Genomic DNA, 20,840 nt, shown 5'->3' on the forward strand with positions numbered 1-20,840 from the left:
AGATGATATGCTGTCTATGGCTTCTTTGGCATAGAATGGTGCATGGTTGGATGGTAGGTAAAAAATCAAATATGGGTTTGGGGAACTCCTCGTTTTGGACCCAGAAAGCACAGTCAATAATACAAATTTATACAGACTCTTATCACTACAAAAATTGTCAAAAAAGGGAAATTCCAAATGTAATTTTATCTTCTTTATTCATTGTTCATTAGATTTATTTTTTCTTTTTGAAAAAATAAAATATTTCTGTGGGGAAAAATCTCAAAAGGAAGGGAAAAAGCAGGAAAAACTATGAAAGCTGGTAAAAAATCTGTAGCAAAAAAAAAAAAAAGGAAGAATTTTGCCTTATTCTCTTCAGGTGCTGACTGAACAACCTACGGGTTTCTCAATGTTTTTCCAGTTTTTAACATTGTTCGATTAAATAATTGTCACAAATAATTCTTGGTCTGTAGATTGTGAGTAATTTGTGGGAGAATTCAATATTTGAAATTTGAACTGGTTTGGTTAGATTTGATTGGACACGTTGATTACATGGTATGCTATACTGTGATCGTGTGGTATGTTTCTGTTCCCTGGTTGGATGAGAGTAACTCTTAAGTCCTGCCTACTTTTCAGAAATTTACAAAAATATTTCATCCCATTCTAAAGCTGGTTATCCAGTAATATAGACAAGCTCTAGCAAAGGGATCCATATTTAAAACAGGTTTAGTTAAAACCACTTTTCAGCAAGCTAACTGAACCAGATCCAACTTCCAGAGCCTTGTGTACACTAGCCCTCCAACCGGTCCTAGAACAGGTCTGAATGTCTGTGTAATGTCAACCCAACTTTAGAGTCAGGTTTTCAGTGTGAATACTCAATTTACAAACTCAGAATTTCCTGTCCATGAACACTTTTGCTTAAAATTTGGTGTTGCCACAAACGTTTGTGCCAGTAAATTCACCCACTAAAATATTTACAGAAAGCAAATACAATAAGGGTATGAACATACTTAAAATTCACACATCTTCATTTTTAAATGAATGTCCTATAAAGTTTAATGTAGTGGATATATGTGCAGCTCTACAACACATTTTTTTAGAATGTCCACTGTGACTTAAAAATATAGGGCCAGAGTTTCATTCGCACTAGGGCCCCTTTACACTACTCTAGAAGTGTAAAGGGGCCTAAAAGTGGGTATAAATTTGCACCAGATAGCCACTTTTAGGCTTCTTCATGCTGCCAGAGCAGCATAAAGGGGTCCCGGAGTGAATGGCCCATGAAGTATGGGCATTAATATGGCATACAGGAAGCTTTGTTTTGATTCTTTCAGCTACCTGTCCAGTTACTATCAGCACTTCTCTCTTGTGCTTTCTTTTCCCCAGGTGTCTTCTGCATCTTCCCTTTCTTATCCTCAACCTCCTCCCATCACCTTAGTGTATAAACCTCTCTCTCCATCCCCTTGCTCTCCACGTGTCTCTTTCTTCCCCCAATCCCTGATGGTCTCACATGTCTCTCTTCCATCTCCTACTCATTTCTGAACGTCTGTCTTCTTTCCCTCTATTTCTCTCTCTATATGAGTTCCTCTGTTTTAGAGCACACCTATGCTTGGGATTTTTGCACTGATGCTAGTGTGATGGCCTTGGCCACCATGTTGGTCAACAGCAGGAATTGAACCAAGGATCTTTAAAGCAGTGTGTCTACAGCTTGAGCTAAAGAGCCAGACTCTCTAGCTGAAAGCTGTAACAGACCCATAGTCTCTGTGGAGTGGGTACAGAGGGGGATGTGTAACACACACTGACCAGTGGGTTACAGCAGCACCTAGTATAGATGTGCTGCACACGTGTAAAAAATGGCTTGCATTGATGCAGCTCACCCTGGTTGCAAACCAGGGTAAACTACACCAGTGCAAACTACCTCTTACACTGGTGCAGCATGTTTACACTAAGGGTTTGCACTGGTGTAAGAGGTAGTCCCAAGTGCAGAGAAGTTCTTAGGGTGTGTCTGTAGTGCAGATAAAGAAGGGATGGTAGCCCAGGGAGGCATATCCATGCTAGCTTCAGTCTAGATCACCTAGGTAACAGCAGTGCAGATATGGTGGCCCCCGTTTCAGCACAGGATCGCAGCCTGAGTACAAGTCCTCCAGGGACCCTGGGCACATATTCAGGTTGCTTGCCCATACTGAAGCCCACACTGCTATTGTTACCCATGCTAGCTAGGTTAAAGCTAGCACAGGTATGTGTACCCATGCTAAAATCTCACCTTTCGCTTGCAGTGCAGGCATATTCTTGGACTATATCTACGCTCCGAGCTAGCGTGCTGATTTCTCTGCTCATGTATGCATACACAGTAGCTGTCATCCAACTAGTGTGAGTGTAAGTACCAGTGTAGCCGTGGTAACATGGGTAGCAGCAGCAGAGGCCTGGCTTAGACGTGCCATGTACCCACCCAGTTTCAGGTGGGTTTGTACTCAGCACAGCTCAGTCATGGCTCGACTGCTGCTACCCATGCTACTGTAGCTACACTGCTATTTATACTCACACTAGCTCTCAGTGAGCAGCATCAGAGGACACTCAATCTTAGCCTCTCTGTGCTCCTCACAATACCACGTGTAACGCCGTTGACAGTCAACTGGCTGTTAGCTAAGGCTGTAGAGCAGACTCATTTTCTCTCTCTCTCTCTCTCTCTCTAAGTGGTCTCGGTGCCACTAGATGGCACCAGGAGGTGTGTGGGTTACACACACTCTCAGTCTCAGCACCACTAACAATTATTTTCAACTAGAAAGAATTGATTGTGCAATTCTAGTTAGTTTCAGATTAGTCACACCCACACACACACACACACACACACACACGCCCCTGAGAGTACGCTACCGTGCAGAAGCACAGGCATGATTAGGTCGAGTGAGAAGTTCACAGGAGTCCGCTATTTTGATAAGCGGGCAAAATGTGGGGTTCCTGCCAACCTACAGCCAATTTAACTCCCCATATACAAGATTTTACATGGCACTTTGGGAGGTTTGGACAAAAGTTTTCAAAACATATTGGTTTATACTGTATGCAAGGAATTCACTTGGCATGCTGTCAGTGGTAGTTTAAAAGGCATATTGCTGTAGGTTGGTGTTTGTGTGTGTGTGTACTGTTGGAATTTACATAACATTGCTAACTGTGTATACATGGCATATTGCTAGGTTTGTAGAGTAATTTACATGGCACGCTGTCACGGCTTTATCTCTTTAAAAAGTCCTTTGAGTCTTAGGAACAGCATATGGTACAGTCTGCAGAGTATGATGTGATACGGGCAGTTATAATCATACCTGAATAGGAAGCCAAAGTAAATTTGCTTGTAAAACTTATCATTTTCTGAAAATTCTGTCCTCAGACTCCAAGGGCTTTTTTTTAATAACTAATTTTAAAGGCTTTCTTCCCCCTTCCTCTCCCCCCCCCCATACAATTTATTGTATCATTAAAGTACAAAAAACTTCCCATTAAGGCAGCAACTCTGGCAAAGTGTTGTCTGAAATACAAAATAATGGAACAGCAAGAAAATTCATACTGAAAAGCCCCATTGTTCCACGGGGCAAAACATATGTTTAAAGAAAACTTTTCTCTCCCCTCCCCTCTAGAATTTCAGGCAGATTCTCTATCAACTCCGCATGCTGGTTCTAAGTCAAAGGAATCAAAGTAAGGAGAGTATTTGGTAACATTTTTCAGTACAATTCAGTTAGGTTACAGTATATTTGTACAATACCTAGGCTAGTACTGTGAACATCTAACAACTGGAGATGTATAGTATGTCTTCGGCATCTACAATCTGGCAGGATTTGCTGTATCTGTGCTATTAATAATCTGGAAGTTACTTCTGTCTAAGTAATTGTCTCATAGCCCGCATCGCTTACTATAGTAAAAAGAACATTGTCAACCTGTCCAGACATCAATATGATTGTTTCTTAAAGGAAAATGCATTCTGCAGAGCAGCTCTGGAAGTTGTGTGTGTATTTATATGATTTTATTTGACAAAATGTTTGTATAGTTTGGGTGAAACAATAGGCCAAATCCTCTGCTGGTGTAAATCAGCGCAGCTCCATTGTTCGCTTCATTGACTTCAGTGGAGCTATGCTTATTTACGTGATCTGAGGATCCGGCCCATATTTTAGGCCCTCCTCTATAAATGTTAGACCTATTTAATCTCAGAGAGAGGGGGAAATAACAGGGCTGTTTCAAAAGAAGGTACAATTTTTGGCTCAGAACGAATTGGACCAAATTAATCTCTGGTGTACTTTACTTATCACTAAGGGTGAATGTGGCCCACTGATGTTATTCTTTTAACTATTAATATTTGAGCAATATTTTCCTATAGTAAAAAAGATGGGCCTGTATGCCTAAGGGTCTGTGTGTAACACTAGCCAAAATAGCAATAATAGTCTGTTTATAGAAAGAGCGTTTATTATATTGCTACATGTAGACACAGTGAAATGTCTCCTTCTGGGGTATCAACACAGATTGTAATTTACAACCTGGAAGAACTGAGGCATCATTCATTTCAAAATTCTGAAAAACTGGGAAAACAGTTCACTGTGATGGGTTGCTCCCCCCCCCCTTCTGGGGAGCCACCTGATGTACTGGGGTACCACTGAGCCCGCCTGTTCCACCATCCTGGGCTTCCTCACCCTGTCCTGCTAAGCCAGACCCTCAAGCCTCCTCTAACGCACGCACACAGGTAGGGGGACACCCTGCTGCAGAAAGACAGACACTGAGATCAGTATTGCATGGGAAGGCTCTCAGCTAAGGAATTGCACTCAAGTGGAGAGTAAACCCAAAATTGTATTGTCCTACACTGCACAGAGAACTGTACAGTGTAAGCTAATTGAAATTTGCCCTCTCCCTCAATGTGGAGAGAGAGATGCACAGCTTTTTGCCCCCCTCCTCCCAGTTTTGAATTACACAAACTGGGTTTAAAACAAAAACAAGTTTATTAAGTACAAGAGGTAGATCTTAAGTGATTATAAGGGATAGCCAACAGATCAAAGCAGATTACCTTAGTAAATAAACAAAAACCGCAAACTGAGCTTAACACACTAGATAGGTAGGATATAAATTAACAAATTCTCACAAGTTGCTTTGACTTTCCCAGATTTTCATACACAGGCTAATGGTCCTTCTAGCCTGCGACCATCATTTTTCACAGTTCAGTCCTTGCCCCTCAGGTGTTTCCAGGTGTTTTGTTGCACAGAGAGTGAGGACCCCCCACTAGCCTGGGACTTAGAAGACTTGGGTGCAATTTCCTTCTCTGCAGCAGACTGTGTGTGACCCTGGGCACATTATTTCGTTTCTCTGTGCTTCTGTGCCTCCTCTATAAGCTGAGAATGCTAGCACTTCCCTACCTCACAGGATGTTGTGAGGGCAAAAATGTTAAAAGATTGTGAGGCGCTCGGATACTACAGCAATGGGGCCATATAAGTAACTTAGATTGGTCATTCCTGTGGGGTTTTCATCAGTTAATATGTAAATTTCAATGTGTGCAGTGCCCAGAATCTTTTAAAATTCTTAACCATAAGACATCTAATATGAAGGCAGTGATGTGTAACAGCCTCGCTGAATCACTAATGCTATGGGGAAAAAAATCCACTGGCTTTCTGCGGGTCACATTCAATCAGTCCCTGGTGGCACTTTGCTCAGCCTTGTTTCTCCTATGCAGGAGGATGCTCATAAAGACCTTGAACACCTTTAAATAACCATTTAGGAGGCAAACTAAATTAACTATCTATCTCACAGGGATGTCAGGTAGAGATGGCTGGATGGGAACCATGTCAGCTCTTTAACACTAGTTCAAAATGATTTCACTGCTTGCCAGTCAATTTTAGGTGAAAAGAAAGTGCAGAAAATGACAGGCCAATCCCTCAAACCTCATTGGTTACTAATCATACTGAGGTCCAAGAGACCCACCTCCTTCTCCTCACCAATACACTCAGCCCCTGTGTCGGACTGTGGCACACACACAATGCAGAGTGAGTGCTACACTGAGAAGTGGAGCTGAGCTGCATGATCAGAAGATGAAATGAGCAGAGCATCAATCACTCCAAATTGAGGTTAGGCTTGATGAGCACATGCCAGTCATGCTTAGGTTAGAAATCCCCAGGGAACAGCAGTAATGAAAGTGACAAGGCTGGAGGCTTGCTCTTATACACTGATCCCCACTAATATTTTTGGGTGCCTGAGGCTGATAGTTGCCCCCATGTTTTCATTCATTTTAAAGTGTGGCTTTCTTCTGAAAAATTCTGTGTGAAGTCAGCTGCCTCTTATGAAACAGATCTGTTGCCTTTGTGAGTCCAAAGTGACTGGTGATTGTGGGTGCCCACCTTGAGACACCTTAAAGGGGTCTGGCTTTCAGAAAGTGCAGCCTCCCCCCACACACACACATACACATACACATTGAAAATCAGGGCCCTTTAAGGTGTCTCAAGTTGGAGGCACCCAAAATCCAGCGGTGGCGAAAGGGGGTGGCTTGCACAGGTAATAGCCACCCCAAACTTTGCCTTGGCCTCCCAGTAGCCACCCTTCCCCGTGCAAAGGCCAAACATTATGCAGAAGTAAGGGTGTCATGGTATGGTATTGCCATCCTTACATCGCTGCTGCTGGCAGCGGCACTGTCTTCAGAGCTGGGCAGCTGGAGAGCGGCAGCTGCTGGCTGGGAGCCCAGCTGCGACGGCAACACCACCACCACCAGCAGCGCAGAACTGCAGAAGGCAGGGTGGCATGTGCCCACAAGATGTATAGTGCAGCCCTCCCCCCTGCCCCAAAATTTTCTGTCTAGCCCACCTCAGCCCCGCCACTGGGAAGAGGCTGGCATCGCCGCTGCTGTAATCACTTGTCATTTCTGAAAAATTTGGCTTGTGCGTTACTTCAGTGAACATTTCTGATGCTTTTTCCACTCTGGTCACTAGTAGTAATGTAAAAGCCAGTCTGCTGTGGCCTCTTTGCAGAAAGTCTGTTGATGGATCTTCCGCCACTCACAGAAGAAGATGTGAGGTTGAGGATCTGGGGACCCAGACAGAATGGAGTTATTCAGACAAATCCCTGGCATCCATTGAGAATGGTGAGCTCATCAAACAGCAGCACCATATTTAACATCCAAAACACACTGCTTTCCAAAGAGTGCACTTTGGAAAAATGAAAGTCGGTTTGCTTTCAAAAATGGCTTTGTGGCATCAGGTAAAAAAAATGCACAATTCTATTCAGCATGAACTTTGATGCATTTGAAGCATTTTGACAGGAGGATAAATGTCTCTCATTCCTGAGTTGCTAATGTGTGTTGCCCTCCTGTTATTCAGTGCAGTGCATCTACATTTGAACAGCTGGTTTTCTGCAGCCAGGTTTGTTTTGCCTTGTATTTTAGTAGGGTTGTATGCAAAGATTGGCTCAGGTAGCAGTGTTCAGATCCACCTCTAGCTTGGCATTAGACATAGGCTAGAGTTCAGATCTGAGGCTAAATCAGAGCCAGGGTTCCACTTGAGAACTGCTTGTGAGCAGCAGCAGCAGCAGTGCCTTGAGTCATAATGGCCCCCTGCATATAAAGTCAAATCCCCATAGGTTCAGAGAGCCTATTTGCAATGGGTCAAGGCCCCAGCACTGAGTAGGGCTCCCTGAGAGACCTCACAGGAGTCAGAAGGCAGGGTTGCAACAGAAGAAAGGCCTTAGTGGGAGTTGATCCTCGGGGTGCGTATGTGCTTAGCCAGACTGCTGTCAGTTTCACTGCCTCTGTTGGCTGATGGCTCCCTCATGTGGCCAGTCTGCAGGGGTGTGTGGAAACCTAGACAAAACCAACGAGGACACTTGGGATATGTCTACGCTGCAATTAAAAACCTGCGGCTGGCCCAGGCCAGCTGCCTCAGGCTCACGGGGCTTGGGCTAAGGGGCTGTTTAATTGAGGTGTAGATGTTCTGGTGTGTGCTGGAGCCTGAGCTCTGGGACCCTCCCCCTTACAGGGACCTAGCGTCTGGGCTGCAGCCTGAGCCCGAACATCTACACTGCAATTAAACAGCCCCAGGATCCCGAGTCTGCTGGCCTGGGCCAGCCCCGGGTGTCTAATTCCAGTATAGACATACCCTACAGCAGACCTTGCACCTAGAAACACTCTAGTTATGGGGAGCTCCTTTCTGCTCACATTCCCATCCTATCCCCATGACCATTACAGGTCTCTTCAGGCTAATGGGCCCCTTCTCCCTCACTGATAGCTCCTGCTTCATAATGGAGTTGTTGGCTGGGAAAGTTCACTTCATGTGTGAGTGCCTCAAAACTTCTACCATAATGGACTCTGTCAGCTGGTTCAAAAATGGCCCCACTGTTGTCTTGCAGAAGGAGGTGGTTTCTCCTGGATGCCTAGGAACAGGATAGGGCTCTGTGATGGTGTAAGATCACCTTTAAGGGCCTGCTTGTCCTCTTACACTAGTGTAACTCCAGTAGTTTCAGTGGAGTTACTCTGGGACACTGGTGAGAGAGCAAAATCAGGCCCTATGTATCTGCCTTTGAGAGGAATGGCCTCCCTCAAAGGAGGACATTCCCTCTTCTGTTGCAGAGCCTGGGGAAAAAATTCAGACTGCATCGGGCCCCAGCTGAGCGAGGTTGTCTGTCATGCCACTGGAAGCTGATGATGTAGTATTTTCATGGCTATATGACAGAAAATGCATTATCGCCAACCTATCACAGCCCACCTCTGAATCTATTAAATGCTTAGCAACAAAACAAAGGACATTAACTTATTAACGGTAGCTTTTGCCAAAGATGTGCAGGTTGTGCTTCGAAAATGTACGGGACCTCAGAACTGGGATTCATAGAATTATTATGCTCATTTCTCATAGTTTATTAATAATTTAAAACCAATCTTGGTGTTATTGATCTATCATTGAATCTGAGATTTATTTCATATCTCTAGTCACAGAAGCAGTAAATTTAATTTCCCTCCTACTTCCTAAGCTTACTTCATAACTAAAACATGATCTTTAAGCTATATCAGTAATCAGAGAGGAGAAGAGGAGCAGAGAAGATGTGGATGGCAAGGACAGTCATGAGCCCATACCAAGTCAAGGTGAGGAGCGCTAAGGGTCAGATTCCGATACACTTTCTTATGTTCTGTCTTACTCCACAAATAGCCACAGTAAAGCCAATGTGATCACAGAGAGAGTAAAATGCTACTGAACAGGAGTAAGTATCAGAATTAGGGCCTAAGAACCAGACCCTCAAAGGCATTTAAGCACCTAACTCCTATTGATTTTCCTGGGATTTAGGTGTCTAAAGTACTCCTGGGAGCATTCTGTTCCAAAAAATTAAAAATTCTGTACACAATATTTTAAAATTCTGCAAATTTTATTTGTCAAAATAACACTACATAATCACGCCAATTTCAATTATTTTGGTAATTTATTTCAAAATACCTGTCAGCAAGTATGTCTGTAACAATACAGACACACACAAAAAATCCCCCCAGGAGTAGAGTGTTAAAGAAACCCCATGACAACCCAGTTCCTGTTTCTCTGTGCCCTTCCCACCTCCCCAGAGCCCAGATGGGGGGGTCAGACACGCAAAACCCCTCCCCACAGAGCCCAGCCACATACACACACCCCAGCCAATACACCCAAACCCCCTTCTTCCCCCAGAGCCCAGCACAGTGATTTAAGTGAGGCCCAGGAAATCCAAAAGGACAGGTTCCTACAGCAATACTAAGGTGGCCATATTGCATATCCAGTGTATTTACTGTGTACATTTGACAACATAAGCAGCAATGTAGTAAGGACTACCTTCAATAATAAACCAGGGATAGACACTACCACTTAAGGTCATACTGGGTCAGACCCAGTATCCTGTCTTCTGACAGTGGCCAATGCCAGGTGCCCCAGAGGGAATAAACAGAACAGGTAATCATCAAGTGATCCATGTCGCCCATTCCCAGCTTCTGGCAAACAGAGGTTAGGGACACTTCAGAGCATGGTTTTCTATCCCTGCCCATCCTGGCTAATAGCCATTGATGGACCTATCCTCCATGAATTTATCTAGTTCTTTTTTGAACCCTGTTATAGTCTTGGCCTTCACAACATCCTCTGGCAAAGAGTTCCACAGGTTGACTGTGTGTTGTGTGAAGAAATACTTCCTTTTGTTTTAAACCTGCTGCCTATTAATTTCATTTGGTGACCTCTAGTTCTTGTGTTATGAGAAGGAGTAAATAACACTTTCTTATTTACTTTCTCCACACCAGTCATGATTTTATAGACCTCTATCATATCCCCCCCTTAGTCGTCTCTTTTCCAAGCTGAAAAGTCCCAGTCTTATTCAACTCTCCTCATATGGAGGCTGTTCCATACCCCTTATTATTTTTGTTGCCCTTTTCTGTACCTTTTCCAATTCCAATATATCTTTCTTGAGATGGGGCAATACGTGAGTATTCAAGATGTGGGCATACCATGGATTTATATAGAGGCAATATGATATTTCATGTCTCATTATCTATCCCTTTCCTAATGATTCCCAACATTCTGTTAGCTTTTTTGACTGCCACTGCACGTTGAGTGGATGTTTTCAGAGAACTATCCACGACTGCAAGATCTCTTTTTTGAGTGGTAACTAATTTAGACCACATCATTTTGTATGTATCCTGTAGCTGAGATTGTTTTCCAATGTGCATTATTTTGCATTTATCAACATCGAATTTCATCTGCCATTTCGTTGCCCACACACCCAGTTTTGGGACAGTTCCTCACATTTGTCACATAAAAAGAATGGCTCAGGTTTGGGAATCTGCCTCACATCCTCAGCCATAAAGACCAATACAAAGAATTCATTTAGTTTCTCCACAATGGCCTTCTCTTCCTTGAGTGCTCCTTTAGCATCTCGATCGTCCAGTGGCCCCACTGGTTGTTTAGCAGGCTTTCTGCTTCTGATGTACTTTAAAAAAAAAATTCTGTTACTTTTTGAGTCTTTGGCTAGCTGTTCTTCACATTCTTTTTTGGCCTAATTATATTTTTACACTTCATTTGCCCGAGTTTATGCTCCTTTCTATTTTCCTCACTAGGATTTAACTTCCACTTTTTAAAGGATGCTTTTTTGCCTCTCGCTGCTTCTTTTACTTTGTTGTTTAGCCACGGTGGCACTTTTTTGGTCCTTTAAATTTTTTTTTTAATTTGGGGCATACATTTAAATTGAGCCTCTATTGTGGTGTCTTTAACAAGTTTCCATGCAGCTTGCAGGGATTTCACTTTTGGCACCGTACCTTTTAATTTCTGTTTAAACAAACGTCCTCATTTTTGTGTAGATCCCCTTTCTGAAATTAAATGCTACCGTGGTGAGCTGCTTTAGTGCTTTCCTGTGCATAGGGATGTTACATTTTGTTATGTTATGGTCACTATTACCAAGCAGTTCCGCTAACACTTAACTATTTGTACAGTGCCTAGCACCATGGGGTCCTCGTCCAGGACTGAGGCCCTACTTGCTATGGCAATGCACATAACATGTATGATGAGGCCAAGTTAACACAGAAATGTCAGCATTTGAGGATGGATTCACCAGCAGGATCCAGCTGCTTTGCATCACCCTAACGCTACAAACTCAGTGTAACCAGCCGATGAAGCTGGGTTTATTACTGCTTTGCCTTTCTAGCATGGTGTAAAGCACTGGCGCATACCAGTGAATTTGGATAGCATGGAAAACATTCTGTGAGGTAAGTATAAAAAAACCTGTGAGCTTAGAACTAAAATGTCCAGAACTATAAATTGGTGATTCTTAATAAAATAAACTCTTTAAAAAATTTAATCTGGAACAAACAATGATTAAACACTGACATTTGTTAATCTCTTAGGGCATCAGAAATTTTAATCAATAACCCATCAGTAGGTAAAGCATGTGACAGGGTGTTGGATGGGCTAGTGGTTGGGGAGGTCCGGGACTAAAAACCAGAGGAATCCTAACTTATAAATCCAGCTCAACAGCGCTCTCGCTGTGGGACACTGATTCATAGATTATTATTTTTTAAGGCCAGAAGGGACCACTATGATCATCTAGTGTGACCTCCTGCAAAACACAGGCCACTAAGTGGTTCCTGCATCAAGTCCATAACGTCTGGCTGAGCTGAAACCTGAGAAGGTCAGGTAATGACCAAATTTACCCGAGAGGGAAAACAACAGTAAATTCCCAGACACTGTAGCTTTCCCGGGTAAATAAATTTTACAACATAGAGTCCCTGGTTCATAGATCGTAGGCAGATGTTCAAAAATAGGTGCCTGTGAAACAAGTGTGCCTGCAAAATGGGTGACCACATGCACAAGAACCAGATGCCGTATACAAATGTATATCTGTATATAATGGACTCAGCTTAGGTGTCTATCTTTGAATATTTGGCCCATAATATTGTGTGTCCCAGAGCCCCCCAGAGATAAGTGCCAGATTGAAAAAAGGAAGCCTGTGTAGAGGGAGGGAAGGTTCTTATTAGCTGATCGACAGGCCATAAGGAATTCCTGTAACTCTTCATAGAGGGCAGTTCCGTCTTATTCCTATGGCAGGTGCGTGCATGGCCCCCATGACCAGCATATCTGAGCACCTCTCACTCTTTAATGTATTTGTCCTCGCAGCACCCTTGGGAGATAGGGAAGGACTTTTATCCCCCTTTTGAAGATGAGGAACTGAGGCACACGGAGACTAAGTGACTTGCCCAAGTTCACACAGGAAGTCTGTGTCATAACACACATTCTAAAACCTAGACTTAATTAACTAGATGCTCTCATGTCTTACAGAGCAAGGCTCGCCCAAAGTTCTTCTAGCGTTTTACAGCCAGGCTTGGCTGTGATCGTCCATTCGTGAGTCAAGATCCAGGGGGTCTATTAGCAGCCCCAGATATATCAGAACAATCCATTGTCCTTTTTCATAAGCAGGACACCCCCCTGCTGGTTGTTTTTTTCCTGTATACTCCTTACTTGTAGATTTCCCAATCTCTTAATCAGGGGCGGCTCTATGTATTTTGCCGCCCCAAGCACGGCAGTCGGTCCCCTGCTTTTGGCGTATCCGCCACCGAAACCGCGGGACCGGCGGACCTCCCGCAGGCATGCCACCGAAGGCAGCCTGACTGCCGCCCTCATGGCGACCAGCAGGCCGCCCCGCATGGCTTGCCGCCCCAGGCACGCGCTTGGTGCGCTGGTGCCTGGAGCCGCCCCTGCTCTTAATCAGCGTGTGGCTCAATATGCAAATAGGCCTACACTATTATGAGCACAATACACAATGGCCAGACAGGGAGATAAGCGTCTGTTACCCACTGCCTCAAAAGGGACTGTCTGAGACATGTCACTGCTTGGTTACCTGCCTTAAGAACATAACTTTTAGTATAGAAACATAACTCCTTAAATATTATCTGTACATACATTTTGCAATGATTATGGCAACCAGTCATTTATGGCAACCAATTATGAGCAACTGGCTCTCAGTAGAGACCTTACATGCCAAACTTTGGTGAATTAATATGCACCTATCCAAGCCAGGGGATCCCTGTAAAACTCTATGCACCGTCTCTGTCCTCTAACAGTTGGCACCAACAGGTGCCTGGGTCACAATCCGATTTTATACTAACAAAGCTACGTTATCCATTTTTATGCTTAGGGACATAAATGATCCCCAGCTGGGATTGGGAAGTAACTTCCACCCCATGGCATCTAATGATTCATGGTTACCCAGGCAGTGGTGCTGGGGGGTGCTGAAAGCCAGCTAACGAAACTGTAAACCACGTGTGTTCAAAAGCAATGTCAAAAAATGTGATTCCCGCTCACACCACACGGGTTCAGCACAGCTCCGGGATTCTCAAGAATCGCAAAATAATGCCAGCTCCATTCTGATAGCACCAGCAAACTTTTCACAGTGAAACTTGGGGATGCTGCCTGCAGCTCTAGTTCCTGAGCCTATGTTACCCAGGTACAAAGTTGGGGATTTTCTCCTTCCCCTGAAGCACCCAATTAAAACATTTTTAGGGCTGGGAAACCAAACTAGATGGATCATCATCCTATTCCAATATAATGTTTCTATGTGGGACAAGAGTTTTGGCCATACACCACATGACTCTGGTTAAGGATTAGCCTCATTTAGTTCAGCACTGCCAGTGCACTATCAGACCAACTCAGAACACAAATCTGCTTTTATGTTTCAGGTGTTGTGGTGCTCTTTACTAACGTAGGTGAAGAAATTGAGACACAAGAGTCTGAAGAAGGAAGCGAAGAAAATAACCAAACAAAATCCAAAGACGAAGGTAGGGTGCGCTTGTGGAGACTCCATCATTGGCAATTTTTAAATCAAGATTGGATCTTTTTCTAAAAGAGAGGCTCTAGTTCAAAAGAAATTATGTTGGGGAAGTTCTATGGCCTGTGTTATACAGGAGGTCGGACTGGCCTGGGAATCTATGAATAATCATGGTCACTGTAAATTAAAGTGGGGTTTTCAATGAGAGTTGGGCATCCAACACCCTTAAACTAGTCTCCTTTGAAAATCCCAGCTTTGTTGCTTTAGAGGAGAGATGGCTAACGCTCCGTAGTAATGGGGGATAAATCACCCTGTCCAGGAATATTGTCGAGGGCAGCAACCAAAGTGAGAGGGGGTTTGGCACCTTGGTAGGAGGGTTCTGGCTCATGGGTGGGGATTTGAATGAGGTAGGTGTTACTTTGGGCTTGCCCATTTGATGATGTAACATTTCGCCCTTTCCCTTCTGACCACGCAGTCATCTTTCAGCTTCCCTCATCTCCCATCTGTACCTGTCCCACCAGCCTCCAGACTCCCAGGCCTTTCCCACAATACAACCACATGAGATGCTCGATGGAATTCAAAGGATAACGTAAAATACTTTTAACTGGAAAGTATAAAGGAACCTATGGAATTCACTGCTGCAGAAGGCTATTGAGGCAACTAAAGTAGCAAGAGTCAAAATGTATTAGACCTTCCAGGCAGACCTGTCTCTGTGAGAAGCATCAAGAGGCACTGCATCCCTGCACAGCATGGACCACCTCTCCAGTCTGCTTGAGAGGGTCAGCCCATGGACAGCTGCTGTCCATTCACAGTCTCAGACTGTGGCTTCCATCTGGGCACTGGATCATGCCACCTCCCCTGATGCTGTTTGAATGTTTGAAGGAGGCAGCCTACCATGCCCTGCCCCAATCTCACCACGAAACACTTAGCAACATGTGGCCTCCCTCCCCAACTTCACCAGTGGGTCCCACATTCCCATCCCATGGGAGGGTGCGGGGGCCCTATTGGAGGGGTAGGACTCTGCAGTTGCCATGAAAGGTGAGAAAAAGCTTGGGCTTGGGGGGGGTAAGAAAACTGAAAAGGAGACTGGGGGGGAGTCAGAGAGTGGACAATAAATCTGAGAGAAGGGGGATGAAAGAAAAACAGTGGGAAGGAAAGACTATGTGGAGAGGGAGGAGGAGGCATAGGACGTGGGGGGAAGAGAGAAAGGAGAATGAAAAGAGAGTAAGAGAAAGGGGGGAATGGTCAGAAGATGGGAAAGACTTGAAAGGGGGGAAATTAATTAGAGGTAAAATTGAGGAGAAAAGAAACAGGCAGCTAGCAAAGCAAACATAGGAAAGCAAAGAACGAGGCAAACAGGCATAGCAAGTTAATTTTTCTCATTGTTTCATAGAAAGTTTGGGACCAGAATGTTACATAAAGCCAAATACGGGTATATTTTTATATCTGTAGACCAGGATGACATCTGTCCCTAGCAGAGCAAGACAGGAGGAAGGCATGGGGTAGCAGCCTGCTTCCCTGTGTGGGGGTTTTCTTGCTTTTGTTCTGTATTGTGCTGATGCTGGTTTCTATATGTAGCTCTGTGGTTGTCAGGTAGGAAACACCCGCGTGAATCTAGGCCCTGGGGTTTTGATGTGCAGCCTTTCTTGGTACTTTAACAGAATGTACTTTGACAGTGGCAAACTATTGTAGGACAGAATTCCAGACAAACCCATCCCTGCATAGCTTCTCTTCCGCCACCACCCTCCCCCAGACTCCATACACTTTAATAACTGAAATATGTTAGTCTTCAAAAATGGAAGGCATTGGACTCCAAAATTTTATGGAGGAAGCTCCGTAGAAACCTTGCTTAATTTTTTCCTCTCTCTCACCACAGAGTCCGCACTTTTGCTTGGTTGGAATTTATGTATATAGGATTAACATCTGCAATTGCACTAGCTAGGTTGCAAATTACACAGGCTATCAATCTTGATGCTTCAGGGCATACAATGATTACCATCTGGGGTGGGGGTGTCAAAAATTAGTTTCTCCCATGCTATCGTATGGTATTGTCTGATTGACCAGCTGCATAAAGGAGAAGGAATGGGTTTGCCTTCATCAGGAGTATCAGTTATATGTCACTATCAGAGGCAAAGTACCTGACTGACTGAACCAATAGCCAGTTCCACTGTGACATTTCCTATGTCTCAGTTCAGTCTCCACAAGTCTAACACTTAAACCACTCCTGAATCTGGCTATATGACATGTAGGTCAGGTGACTACCATTGCCCAAGCAGGTTAGCCACTAAAACACGCCATGCTTGTTCTTTATCTGTAGTTGTGAGAGCTGAAAGTGATGCAGCAGGAGGAGAAGACAGGAAGTCAGATGATGAAGGTATGCCAGGATATGTGGCTATTTGGGCTGTCATGAGACAACTGTCCTCTCTATGCAGTTAAGAGACCAAATCAGGCATAAAAACTTGGAGTTCTTCATTACTGCTTTTCTGTAGAGATGTCCCAACCCTGACTAGTTACAGAGGCCAAATAACTGCTTTCTAATATGGCTGAAAGCCACAGGAAAAGTATGGGCCACATCCTGTAAACAGCTGAGTGCCTCTTGCAAGGAACTGAGACTCCTCTTGTGGTCAATGAGAGTTGGGGTGACCAGCACTTTGCAGGAGGCACTGAGCACTTTGCAAGATCAGGCCGTCAGTGGGAGGGGGCTCGTCATGGCAGGGCTGGAGGATACACGGGGGGGTTGGGTAATCTGGGGGCTAAGGATGCTTTTCATTGTGAGGGAGACAGAAAGCGTTGACAGTTGGGAGGGGGTGGTTTGAGGACAGGTCAGCAGTGGGCAGTGCAATATATTCCAGGGGTACCTCTGATTAAGGAAGGCTCTTAATCCCACAGGAGTTGAAAACAGCAGCCAGGCTGGGCCCGACAGAGATTTTCAGATCTACTGAGACCTCTGGTGGATCTAGTATCTCTATCCACAAAGGCCCAGGTGCATACCAGAAGCTGAGATGGAAAAGAGGGGCTTTGATGGGCAGGAAATGGAATGAGTCACTGGGTCCAGACAAGAGGTCACAGGCTGATGTCCAGCATGGAGGTTGGGGGTGGGGGTGATACTAAAGGACACCTGGCTAGTGGGTACTCACCCATAGTTTTTGACCCTTCCAAATGCTTGTGAATGAGGTCTGAGGTTCAGACAAGTTCTTATTTTCTGTGACCAAGTTTGCCTAGCCTCCGTTTTCAGAACATCTTGGCAGCAGATGATTATCTCAGTAGAATGGAAGCAAAAAGCAAAAACTGACAGAACTCCAAAATAAGAAACATAATTAGCAGCAAAACTTTTAATTTGCCATTCTGAACCATTTCTAAATGAGTTAGTGGCTTATTTATCGGACCTGGCTTGACATTTAGACAGTTCCTTTTAATGCTAATGGGCTTGATTACCGGTATGAATCCTACTGCTCTGCAGAAACTGCTGCTCAGTATTCAGAGCTGCCAAATTCTTCCCACACAATAACACCTTCCTTTCTTCACAGTAAATATGTATTATTCAGTGTACCCATATTACAATAAGGTGCTCACCGGTGTGAGGTGTTTGCTGAGATAATTAAAGCAGCAACCACCAGTTTGCTAGAAATCTAAATTGTGGAAAACACTAGGTACCAATTGTACTGCCTCTTGTCGTAGAGTTTTCTGGCCCTGGACTTCCCCAGTTTCTTTAAATGGCACCACGCACTTCTCCTGGCCCTTCCCCACTCCAGCTCACCCCTCTGCAACCTTAAGTTCAGCTGGGAGACTGAACCAAAGACCATTAAAATCAGTGGAAACCCTCCCCCCGCCCATTGAGTTCAGTGGGCTTGGAATCAGATCTTTGCAGGGTTATCATTATCATGAGTTTATACAACCCCTATCGCAAAGGGGCCTGACCTCGTTGTGACCCTAAGGTGCTATCAGAACAAAAGTGTTGAATAATTAATAATAAAATTCCCCCAGACGGTTAACACTGGCAGGGCTGGTTCAACAAAGGCTCTGATGGTGCATTGGTGACAGCCCATAGGCAGCTAACTGGGCCCTTGCATTTTAAGGTAAAAATTTAGTGTGTGATTTTTCCCTCCCTCACTTGCCCAAAACTGCTCTGCTTGCCAGGTGGGTGAGGAGTGGGGGAGACAACAGGGCTCGTGTCCAGTACTGGTGTTGAGAGGTTAGGGGACTTCTGGGTGGAAGCTTCTTTCTAGCCTAAAAGAGATGGAAACCCTGTGCTGTGTCTCAGTAAAAGCCAAGGAACCAGGGCAGGGCATGGGACTTGTGTTAGCATCTCAGCACTCTCAGTCAGCAGGGAGACGCTGTTACTCCATACCTAGAGTCCTACCAAATTCACGGCCATGAAAAATGCATCACAGACCATAAAAATCTGGTCTCCCCCTGTGAAATCTGGTCTTTTGTGTGCTTTCTATATGAGCTGAGGGGTGAAAACATTATCTACTACCTGATTGCCGTCTATGGCGAGATAACTGGCTCTGTGGATATGGGGAAAGCGGTGGACGTGATATATCTTGACTTTAGGAAAGCTTTTGATACGGTCTCCCACAGTATTCTTGCCAGCAAGTTAAAGAAATATGGATTGGATGAATGGACTATAAGGTGGATAGAAAGCTGGCTAGATTGTCGGGTTCAACGGGTAGTGATCAACGGCTTGATGTCTAGTTGGCAGCCGGTATCAAGTGGAGTGCCCCAGGGGTCTGTCCTGGGGCCGGTTTTGTTCAACATCTTCCATTTGGATGATGGAATAGATTGCACCCTCAGCAAGTTCGCGGATGACACTAAACTGGGGAGAGAGAGAGATACGCTGGAGGGTAGAGATAGGGTCCAGAGTGACCTAGACAAATTGGAGGATTGGGCTAAAAGAAATCTGATGAGGTTCAACAAGGACAAGTCCAGAGTCCATATTAGGTTGCATTAGTAGGAGCATTGCCAGCAGATCGAGGGAAGTGATTATTCCCTTCTATTTGACACTGGTGAGGCCACATCTGGAGTAATTGCATCCAGTTTTGGGCCATCCACTACAGAAAGAATGTGGACAAATTGGAGAGAGTCCAGTGGAAGGCAACAAAAATGATTAGGGGGCTGGGGCACATGACTTATGAGGAGAGGCTGAGGGAACTGGGCTTATTTAGTCTGCAGAAGAGACGAGTGAGGGGGGATTTGATAGCAGCCTTCAACTACCTGAAGGGGGATTCAAAGAGGATGGAGATAGGCTGTTCTCAGTGGTGGCAGATGACAGAACAAGAAGCAATGGTCTCAAGTTGCAATGTGGGAGGTCTAGGTTGGATATTAGGAAAAACTATTTCACTAGGAGGGTGGTGAAGCACTGGAATGGGTTACCTAGGGAGGTGGTGGAATCTCCTTCCTTAGAGGTTTTTTAAGGCCCGGCTTGACAAAGCCCTGGCTAGGATGATTTAGCTGGGGTTGGTCCTGCTTTGAGCAGGGGGTTTGACTATGACCTCCTGTGATCTCTTCCAACCCTAATCTTCTATGATTCTATACAGATTTCAGGGGGAAGACCAACCTTTCTCAAATTGGGGGTCCTGACCCAAAAGTGAGTTGCAGAGGGGTGACAAGGTTATTTTAAGAGGGTCACAGTATTGCCACCCTTACTTCTGCGCTGCCTTCAGAGCTGGGCAACTGGAGAGCGGCGACTATTGGCCAGGCACCCAGCTCTGAAGGCAGCGCCCCGCCAGCAGCAACTCAGAAGTAAGGGTAGCAGTACCGCAAACCTCCCTACAATAACCTTGCGACCACCCCACAACTTCTTTTTGGGTCAGGACCCCTACAATTACAACACCATGAACTTTCAGATTTAAATAGCTGAAATCATGAAATTTACAACTTTTAAACTCCTATGACCATGAAATGGACCATGAATTTGGTAGGGCCCTATCCATACCACATGGTGCTGGAGTATGAGGAGTAACCAGACCACTGGTATGTCAGTTTGGCTCTGCAGGCCTGGGAAGGAACCCCCCCAAGATTCATCAGTATTATGGATTATTAATTTAACAGTGATGCTTAGGAGCCTTTGTCATGGACCAGGACCCCATTGTGCTAGGCTCTGTACAAACACAGAACGAAAAAACTGGTCCCTGCCCTAAAGAGCCAATAATCAAGGTTTGTAGGGGGGTTGTTTGACTTTTGTGTGGGGGGGTTTATATTGCTTTAATCTTTGTCATCCCTTTCCTTCTTCTCTTTCACACCATATCTGAGTTGTATAGAAGGACAACACGTTGGGACAGCAGAATGGCTGTGGCACCTGGAGAGAGGGAGGGGGAAGGTTTGTAACTAACAAGGCATGTACCCAGCAGCACAGGACATCATCCCAGACACATTGTTTGAACTTTGTATATTGGTTTTCTCTGTCTTGTCTATTTGCATAGTAAGGTCTTCAGGAGAGACCCCTGTCTTCCTCTGCGATTATATAGCACCTAGCACACGGGAGACCTGATCTTGATTGGAGCCTTTGGGCTCTTCCATAATAGAAATAATTACTACTACTAATAATAATAATAATAGGTGCAGGAAGGGAAGATCCATTCTGTTTTTCACAAGTCACCACC

The 20,840-nt window shown here is 44.7% G+C and overlaps 1 protein-coding gene across 1 annotated transcript in view; it reads left to right on the top strand.

Moving 5' to 3' along the window:
* LOC113406015 (glutamate-rich protein 6B-like) overlaps window positions 1-20,840 on the top strand; it is a 47,718-nt gene that overhangs the window by 5,705 nt on the left and 21,173 nt on the right. The window contains exons 2-6 of the mRNA XM_026647950.1: window positions 3,603-3,660; window positions 6,960-7,072; window positions 8,981-9,061; window positions 14,150-14,248; window positions 16,556-16,612. Coding sequence (XP_026503735.1) covers window positions 3,603-3,660; window positions 6,960-7,072; window positions 8,981-9,061; window positions 14,150-14,248; window positions 16,556-16,612 — 408 coding nt within the window. The remainder of the gene's footprint in view (window positions 1-3,602; window positions 3,661-6,959; window positions 7,073-8,980; window positions 9,062-14,149; window positions 14,249-16,555; window positions 16,613-20,840) is intronic.

The sequence above is a fragment of the Terrapene carolina genome, unplaced genomic scaffold (genome assembly GCF_002925995.2).
Source record: "Terrapene carolina triunguis isolate 2854851 unplaced genomic scaffold, T_m_triunguis-2.0 Scaffold17, whole genome shotgun sequence".
NCBI lineage: Eukaryota > Metazoa > Chordata > Testudines > Emydidae > Terrapene > Terrapene triunguis.